This window comes from Mandrillus leucophaeus, unplaced genomic scaffold (genome assembly GCF_000951045.1).
Source record: "Mandrillus leucophaeus isolate KB7577 unplaced genomic scaffold, Mleu.le_1.0 Scaffold42, whole genome shotgun sequence".
Classification (NCBI taxonomy): domain Eukaryota; kingdom Metazoa; phylum Chordata; class Mammalia; order Primates; family Cercopithecidae; genus Mandrillus; species Mandrillus leucophaeus.
In genome coordinates this window covers 4116922-4126473 of record NW_012104476.1, presented here as the reverse complement: position 1 = coordinate 4126473, position 9552 = coordinate 4116922, and the positions used below count along the sequence as shown (strand labels likewise).

General features: G+C 47.1%; 1 protein-coding gene across 1 annotated transcript in view; it reads left to right on the top strand.

Annotated features, from left to right (window-relative positions):
- Positions 1 to 7961, top strand: part of KCTD7 (potassium channel tetramerization domain containing 7) — a 9791-nt gene extending 1830 nt beyond the window's left edge. The window contains exons 2-3 of the mRNA XM_011992877.1: positions 3193 to 3371; positions 3793 to 7961. Of these exons, the coding sequence (XP_011848267.1) occupies positions 3193 to 3371; positions 3793 to 4169 (556 nt within the window). The 3' untranslated portion in view covers positions 4170 to 7961. The remainder of the gene's footprint in view (positions 1 to 3192; positions 3372 to 3792) is intronic.
- Positions 7962 to 9552: the final 1591 nt, after the last annotated feature.

Here is a 9552-nt window from a genome sequence, read left to right as displayed (position 1 = left end):
TTTTTTTTTTTTTTTTTTTTGAGTCAGCGTCTTGCTCTGTTGCCCTAGCTGAGTGCAGTGGCGTGAGCATGGCTCACTACAGCCTTGACCTCCCAGGTGCAAGCAGTTCTCCTGTCTCAGTTTCCCAAGTAGCTGGGACTAGAGGTGCACACCACCACGCCTGGCTGATTTTTGATTTTTTGTATAGATGAGGTTTCACTATGTTGGCCAGGATGTTCTCGAACTCCTAAACTCAAGTGATCCTCCTGCCTCAGACTCCCAAAGTGCTGGGATTACAGGCCGTGCCCGGCCGAGACTCTGTCTCTGAAAAAAGAAAACAAAACCTTTCCCAAGAAAGGACTTCTGACAGTCTTACACATAAACAACTTAAAGACTTTATATCTCAGGTTCCATGTTTGTGAAATGAGAAGTAATTATAGCTGCTGCACAGGCTTGTCAATGAGGATTATATAAAGAGCCTTGGTATGACCCCTAGCCATGTCCTTTTCAGAGTACGTGACTGGAACTCTTAGCTCTTTCAGTCTGACATTGGAGATGACTAGAGACCTTGAACCAAGTGTCCGGGAGGCAGAAACTCTCCAACCACTGCATCTCTGTGCTGGCCTCCAAGTAGGATTGCCCACACTGTGGGAAAGATCATTTTTATTCTCAGAAAGGAGCCCTTGGTCAGATAACTTGCTTGGAAGCATCTGGGTTTCCCCAGTGGGCTATCAGCTGCCTCCAATGCTGAGAAAACAAAGTGTCACATCGCTCTGCAGAACTATAAAAAGATATTTGTTTGCAGGCAGTTTGGGGAAGGAAAGTGCCAGCTCCAGCTGGCAGCTCCCACAACACCCTTAGCTGGGCCTTGCCCCAGGGTTTTGTTTTTCAGAGCTCACCAAGGTTTGCTGAAGATTTAGAAGGGATTTTGGGGAGGGGGGTCCGGGTTTGACTTGAGGTGGATGTGCCCACGCCCAGGTGGCCACAGTTAGAGAGTGACAGCGCCAGGCAAGGGCATGGCAGAAAGCAGGAGATGGCGACATTCATACTTTGGCTGATGAGTTCCTGTGACCTATGATTCATCAGCAGCAGATGAAGTTGTTGAATGACTCAGATAAAATAGGGGGTTCAGGGCATTTCGTAGGGTGCATTTCTTGCTATACAGCTTATGCACCCCTAGCATCCACCATGAAGGCCGCTTGGGCCTCCACCTGGGGTTGTTCCCCATTGTCATCAGCTTGCCACACTCTGGTCCAAATGCTTCTGTTGAAGCTGGACCATGGTGGATGTGGGCGTAGAGTCAGCCATGGCTGGATCTGAGCCTCTGGCAGCGGTGGCTACTTGAGCAAGCATGTTCCTGAACCTGGCTGGGCCCCACTTGAGCCTCATTTATGACATAGAGATAAGATAGCACACACCCCCAATGTCATTGAGAGGATTACATGGGATAACCCATGAATAGTGGCTGGCACCGAGTAATACTTAGCGAGTGTTAGCTGGTGTTGTATTAGGTCATAGACTAAGCTATTATTGAGGTAGCAGCATAATCTTCGGGTTTATTTACTCTCTTCCACACGTACCAGTGATGTATCTGATTACTCTTAGCACTAAATAATCTGAAAAGCTGGTGGCTTGCACCTATGGTCCCAGCTATTCGGGAGGCTGAGGCAAGAGGACTGCTTGAGCCTAAGAGTTAGAGGCTGCCTTGAGCTACGGTTGCACCACTGCCCTCCAGCCTGGGTGACAGAACAAGACCCTATCTCTTAAAAAAGAAGAAAAGAAAATCTGAAAAGTGAATTAGAAGGACAGAATTTTTATTTTAAGAAAATACAATATGTGATTTTATTCAGTCCTGGAACTGTTCTTTCAGACATTATGGTTAGGCATTTTACCTGCTCTGCATAGCTACAGAATAATACTAGTGGCAAGGATGGGGAACACCTAGAACTCTTCTGCATTGCTGGTGGGAATGTAAAATGCTGCAACCACTTTGTTAACCACGTGCTTACCCTATGACCGAACAATTCTACTCCTGATACTTACTCAAAAGAAATTTGTGCTTGTGTCCACTAAAGGTTTTTTTTATTTTGAGATGGAGTCTCACTCTGTAACCCAGACTGGAGTGCGGTAGCATGATCTCAGCTCCCTGCAACCTCCGCTTCCCAGGTTCAAGCAGTTCCCCTGCCTCAGCCTCCTGAGTAGCTGGGATTACAGACGCCCACCACCATACCTGGCTAATTTTTGTATTTTTAGTAGAGATGGAGTTTCACCATTTTGGCCAGGCTGGTCTCAAACTCCTGAGCTCAGGTGATCCACCCACCTCGGCCTCCCAAAGTGCTGGGATCACAGGTGTGAGCCACCGTGCCTGGCCTAAAGGTCTAATACAGGAATGTTTATCCCAACTTTACTCATAATAGCCCAAAACTGGAAACAACCCAAATGTCCATCAAAGAGACAACAGGGTAAATAAATTATACCATATTCATGCAAGGGTATACTTACATAATAAATAATAATAATAACAAACTACCGGTTTGTTTTTATTTATTTGGTGGATAAATTTCAAAAACATTATGTTAAAGGAAAGAAGCCAGGTACGAAAGAGAACATACTGCATAATTCTATTTATATGTATTTCAAGAAAAGGCAAAACTCATCTTTACTGATCGAAGGAGAAGTTAGAGTGGTTCCTTCCTTAGGGATTAACTGGGAAGTGGCATGAGAAACCTTAAGGAATGGAAATTTCATCTTGATCTAGGTGTGGTTGGATGGGTATATTCATACTTAAAAAAAAATTGAACTGTACAGTTAATATTTGTACATTTATTGAATATTTCACCTCAATTCTAAAACAAATGTATATAAAGGGCTAGATGTCATATCTTCCCATTATACTTACATATGCCTAATAATACCTAATATTGTACCTAATAATAGTAATTATAGTTGCTTACTGATAACAACTACTGGTAACACTTATTGAGGCTCTACTCTGTGCCAGGGATTTTCTAATCACTTAATTCCTAATACATTATGAGGTTTTATTGTTTTCTCCAATTTTACAGACAGGGAAACTGAAGCATGGAGAGGTTAGGTTCATTTACCCAGTGTAACACAGCTGGCAGTCTAGTTTTAGACTTTGTCCAATGCACTGTATGGCACTGCCCAGGAGCATGAGCTCCTTGTCACCGACCCTCTTTCCTTCCTGCTCAGAGATGTGCTGAATTTCCTGCGCTCAGGGGACCTCCCACCCAGGGAGCGTGTTCGAGCTGTGTACAAAGAGGCCCAGTACTATGCCATCGGGCCCCTCCTGGAGCAGCTGGAGAACATGCAGCCACTGAAGGGCGAGAAGGTGCGCCAAGCGTTTCTGGGACTCATGCCCTATTACAAAGGTGAGGATCAGCTGCCCAGGATGGTGGGTATGTGGGAGGCGGTCTGCAAGGCATCTGTGAGTGTTTAGGTCTCCATCAACACCGGGGGCAGCGTTCATCCAGATTTCTCAAGATGGGAGGGAGTGTCGTCCCCTCCCAGTCACACTGGGGAGATTCCAGTTAAGGTGGTCCTACCTGGCCTGTGACAGTCAGCAAATTGTGTTTCAGAAGGACAACCCTCGTCCCATTGGCTCTCCTTTGCTGTAGAGAACCATGACCCTTGTTTCAGTTTGTGCCCTTCATTGGCCCCCTGAATCCTTTCCCCGAGAAATCTGTCTTTCCCCTCCTGCATCCTCCATCTTCAGGACTGTTTCTCTGTGCATCTCTGCCGCCCTGTCCTGCCCCTTCACCCCAGTGATAGGTGTTGTGTTCATCCTCATAGACCACTTGGAGCGGATTGTGGAGATCGCCCGGCTGCGTGCGGTCCAGCGGAAGGCCCGCTTTGCCAAGCTCAAGGTCTGTGTCTTCAAGGAGGAGATGCCCATCACCCCGTATGAGTGTCCGCTCCTCAACTCCCTGCGCTTTGAGCGGAGTGAGAGTGACGGGCAGCTTTTTGAGCACCACTGTGAAGTGGATGTGTCTTTTGGGCCCTGGGAGGCTGTGGCTGATGTTTATGACCTGTTGCACTGCCTGGTCACGGACCTCTCGGCCCAGGGCCTCACCGTGGACCACCAGTGCATTGGGGTGTGTGACAAGCACCTCGTGAACCACTACTACTGCAAGCGCCCCATCTATGAGTTCAAGATCACATGGTGGTGAGTAGCCTTGGTAGGCAAGAGTCCCATCAGGGAGGATGTCCACCACACTTGGTGGCTGTGGGAGTAAGATCCCTGAAGGGGCTGCTAACTGCCCCAGAATCTGCCGAGGTGAGGACCGAGTCCTGAGGCACAGCTCCCAGGGGACAGAGGTGTAGCCCCACTCTCCCTGACTGCACCTCAGGGTTGGGCTCAGGGCTTGCGGCCTGCAGGCACTCCGGCCAGCGCTCACCTGGCCTTTCCTCAAGGCATGGTAGTCTTTCCTTGAGGCTGATAGCTAGGGCTTAAGCAGGAAGTCCCGAGAAGTTTCGTCACCTTTTTGACCTTGCAAGAGAGTTTCTGCCCATTTTAGAGCCACGTTATCAAATCGATGAGGCCTAATCACTTCCTCGACCCTGTTCAAGCGTCCCTCCCTTGTGCTTAGTGTATTGGTGTGAACACGGAACATGATGGGGGATTTACCTGACCAGCCACCCCGTAGCCCCTGGCTGAAGAAGAAAGAGCATCTTCTGTCCCACTGCACCCCTTCTCCTCCAAGAATAGTTGCCCACTTTTCTAAAATGTGGAAAGACTTCTCTTTTCCTTCCGGAACATGTTCTTCACCACCTTTTGGAGATTTAACCATAGCTGCCAAAGCTATGCACCCAGTTGGCCTTAGAAAACCACAATGTTTACAGCCCTGTCTTAGGGCCACAGCTTCTCCTATCTTCCACCACCCTCCTTGCTTGCAGGGTTGTCTTCTCACAGGGCTGGAATGCAAATTTCAGAGGCTTCTTTTGAAGATTCCCCAAGTCAAGCAGGCAAGATGCCTAGATCTTCTGTTATATTTGACATGTAACATCCTTTTTAGAGGCTCAGAACACCTCCTTGGCTGCTATCTCATGTGTTAGAATCCAATTTGTGGTGAACCTCTTTGGAAGGGGCCCCCTCTTTAAACCTTGTTGCTCTGTCCTGGTAACATTCTCCTAGGAGAGCATGTCTTCTGAGAAGGTAAAGGAAGGGCTGGGTGAGACACACAGCTATCCTAGGAGCCGTAGGAAGACAGAGAAAACTTCCCTTTTGTTTTATTCCTCACTCCTCTATTTTTGTCTTACTTCTCTATATTTTGTTTTACTCCTCACTCCTCTATATTTTGTTTTACTTACTCCTCTATTTCAGAAATTGAAAAAGATCCCCAAGGATCTGTTACTACTGCATTTCCTTCTTGCTCTGTCTACAGCCTGGGCCAACTAGTCAGGGTCTGGACATGCATCTCCTAAAGGAAGAACTGTGTAGCACCACTGATCACAATGTAACATTTCCATGCTGCATTAAGGGCATCTCTCTGTAATCATGACCGTACCTGTCTCTTCCTGGGTATTCTTGAAGGGAGATTTTTTTTTTTAATGTGTGAAGAATTGATGTGAGCCAGGAACATGTCTGTAGTCCCAGCTACTTGGGCACGCGCCTGTAGTCCAGGCTACTCAGGCGCACACCTGTAGTACCAGCTACTCCGGAGGCGGAGGCAGGAGGATCACTTGAGCCCAGGAGATGAAGACTGTAGTGTACTATGATCATGCCTATGGCTAGCCACTGTGCTCCAGCCTGGGCAACACCACCGTTAAAATAAATAAATAAAGGAATTGGGGAGGACAACCTCCCTGGTCTCAGACTTACAGGACCAGATAGATGAGATGGCTATAGGGGGAGCTGAAGTCTGTGTTCATATGAGGAAAAGAAGACCAAGCCCTGGGACTTTGGTTGAATTCCTCCGTGGGGCTGGAAGGCAGTGACCTCCTGTTCCCTCTGTGTAAACAAATATTCCAGGGCATGGTTGTGCACTCCTGTTGTTCTCTTTTAGAGGTGGAAAAGAGGTGAATACTGAGATCTAAGAGGAAAGAACAGTCATTCATGTTCTGAGATATGGGCTCTCTCTATTGTACTCATATACAAAGGGATAGTCTCTTTTTTGGAGCTGATGTCCCTGCTTGGAGGTTAGCCCAAAAACATGGCTCTTGAATTGTTCTAAGAGAAAAGTCTTTGATTTCGGTTCTTCTGATTGGTGTTACCTACTGCCTAATATGTGTTCATTTTTTGACAGAGAGGCAGACTATTGATAAAGTCTGTGTGAACAGAGAGCAGTTCATTAAGCCCAATGCTTTCAGTGATGTGGCCTTGACCCTTTCTGCTACCCGCCATCCCACGGAGCATCGCAGGGCTTGGTTATTTAGAGTCCATACGTGCAAGCCAGGGAGAAACTTGTTTGCTCAAATGCAGGTTTGCTCAAAAACAGGTCCTGAAGGCTGGCTTAGGGTTACAGGGATGCTGGGTAAGAACACTGTTCTTGTGTCTCTCGCTGGAGAAACCCCTGTTTCTCTGACTCCCTATGTGATCCTCACAATAATGTCGTCTGTGCCACTGTAGGACACAAGGCTCTGGCCAGTAGAGAAGACAGAGAGGTGACACTGGGCAGCAAGCTGAGAGCTCTTTCTAAATAGAGTGAACGAATTCAGTGGTCTAGTTTCTCCATTCTCTGATGAGAAACCGAGGCCGGGCTAAAAAGTGAATTAGATGTGGTGGATTGTGCTAATGGCCTCCAAATAAAGGGGTTATCCCTGTGGAAGTGATTTCTCCCCATTTGATCCCTTTTCAACTCTGAATGGCCAGGCCCAGAGCAGAAGAAGGGTTGGGTCTGGAAGGAAGGCTCCAAAGGTTGAAAACTTCTCCCTGACCAGAAGGAAGTGCATCTTTATAGAATTGTTGTGGGTAATGTCAGTAAATCCCTCTCGCTTGACAAGGGACTGGATTCATCTTGCCTTGAGACAGGCCAGTAGTTATCAGTGAGTCAAACCAAAGTGAAAGTTTCAGGAGATGGGACCACATGGTGAAATGCTCACCATAATAAAATTCCTTAAAGATAAAAAAGCTAATGTTATAGCAATGAACAAGACTGAAGCAAAACCACACTGAAACACATCCCATTCCAGGGGAGGAATTCTTTGCGTAACACTCTAAATCAAAGGAAGGAATCGTCACCTTCCTTATTCTACCTCTGCCTTGTTCACCAGGCTGCCCAGTGCTAAGGCAGAAAGCAGTCAGCTGTACTCTGGAAGTTTCTGCTCTTTCCTGGGGCTTAGGATATTCGGGGAACTGTCTGAGCCTTGTGCTTCAGGCTTATCAGGTGATATAATCTTCCTGTTCTGGGTTGCTTGCTGGAGGACTAGGAAGTGACATTTATAAGACACAGGCGGCGTGAGCATCCATGTGTGGTCTTAGTCTAAACCAGCTCTTGAACAGGTTAAAGCAAACAGCAATAACAAAACAAAAACTACCCCCACTGAGCATTTTGATCCCAGTAATATTTCAAATATTGTCCTTCTGCATATGTTCTATCCATATTTGATTCCAATATACATTATTAATTTCTTGGGTACTATTTTTCTGGGGCTCTTGCATGAAGGTGGTGCCTGTCTCATGATCCTTAAAAGAGAGAGGCTTTTTTCATCCAAAGCTGGAGTGTTGGGAACTGGGGTGGGAGAGGCACTTTTTGGAATTCTGAGGGGATCATATCTGTGTATATACGTATTGAGTGGGGAAGGATGGGGCTTGGCAGGGGTTGAGGGAGGTGGGAACAAACAGTGGGTATGGGAACAGGCAGTCACCTCGAGTCACCTGGGTCCGTCGTCGTCCTTCTGTACGGTGTTGGGTTTATGTACACAGTATAACACTTCCTGTGTGAGTTCATGTACCTGTCTGTGAGTGCTTTGGTGTATGGAGCCTCAGTACACTCCAAGGGCATTAAAGTCAAGAACTAGAACCTGCGTGTGGCGCCTTTCTTTTTTAGAGATGTGCGCTCATCCCTTCTCTGACCCCCACTTTGTCAGCAAATATTTTTTATTTCTGCTTAAAATGTGGTATGTTTGGGGATGCTCCACACAACAAGACAGGCTTTTCCCTGAGACCAGAAACTGAACTTCTGCCCTGAAAGGGAGGTGGGCCTCTTGAGGACCCTTCTGGAGTTACTCTAGACTTGTCTCTGTTTCAGGTAGGCAAGTGCCCACCCCAGCCTAGGCAAAATCTCTGTCCTCTTCTGTTGGGAGTTCTCCAAGGAAAGAAGAGACTACAGGTGCAGTCACGTGTGTGGCTCACAACCATGTCAGGTAGTTCTAAAATAAATTCTTCCTGTCATATCACCACTTCCTTTTCAACAGGGAAATAAGTGCTCTAAATTTATGTGAGCCTCAGTGGTTAAGACCCTTCCTTGGCTGGGCGTGGTGTCTCATGCCTGTGATCCCAGCACTTTGGGAGGCTGAGGTGGACGGATCACAGGGTCAGGAGATTGAGACCATCCTGGCTAACACAGTGAAACCCCGTCTCTACTAAAAAAAATACAAAAAATTAGCCGGGCGTGGTGGCGGGCCCCTGTAATCCTGGCTACTTGGGAGACTGAGGCAGGAGAATGGTGTGAACCCAGGAGGTGGAGCTTGCAGTGAGCCAAGATCGCGCCACTACACTCCAGCCTGGGCGACAGAGCGAGACTCCATCTCAAAAATAAAAAAACAAAAACAAAAACAAAAAAAAAACCCCACAAAAACCCTTCCTTAAGGAAAATGGACATAAGTTGCCCTTCCTTCGAAAGCGGAGCTTGACACCTTCCTGGCTAATGAGCATCCTCATCAAGATGCCCTTTGGAGTCACATCATGGATTAACCCAGAAAGGTGAGTTCTGAAGCTCCGAGTAGCTTCATACCCTCCAATTGCTTCCCCTAAATCTGATTATTCTGGATTTTAAACAAAAACACTGCATCATCTCTGCCAAATATATTCCCTGACCTAATTACTGAGCACAGTCACATAGTAATAGTACACTAACAATACAGGCTGGAAACTGAAGCTCATAGAGGTACAGTTTCCCCGAGAGTGCAGAGCTAGTAAGTGGAAGAGTCAGCATTCAAACCCGGAGCCCCTTTCTGAAATCCTCAGGGTTGTTCAACAGCATGATCCTCCCTTCCTCTTGAAAGATAAGTATCCTCCTTCTAAGGTTCAGGGCTTGACTCTGCCTATGAAGATTTGGAAAGCACATATCTAGGACAAGTATTAGTCTTCGGCCGGGCACGGTGGCTGAAGCCTGTAATCCCAGCACTTTGGGAGGCCGAGACGGGAGGATCACGAGGTCAGGAGATTGAGACCATCCTGGCTAACATGGTGAAACCCCATCTCTACTAAAAAATACAAAAAACTAACCAGGCGAGGTGGCGGGCGCCTGTAGTCCCAGCTACTCAGGAGGCTGAAGCAGGAGAATGGCCTAAACCTGGGAGGTGGAGCTTGCAGTGAGCTGAGATCCGGCCACTGCACTCCAGCCTGGGCGACAGAGCGAGACTCTGTCTCAAAAAAAAAAAAAAAAAAAA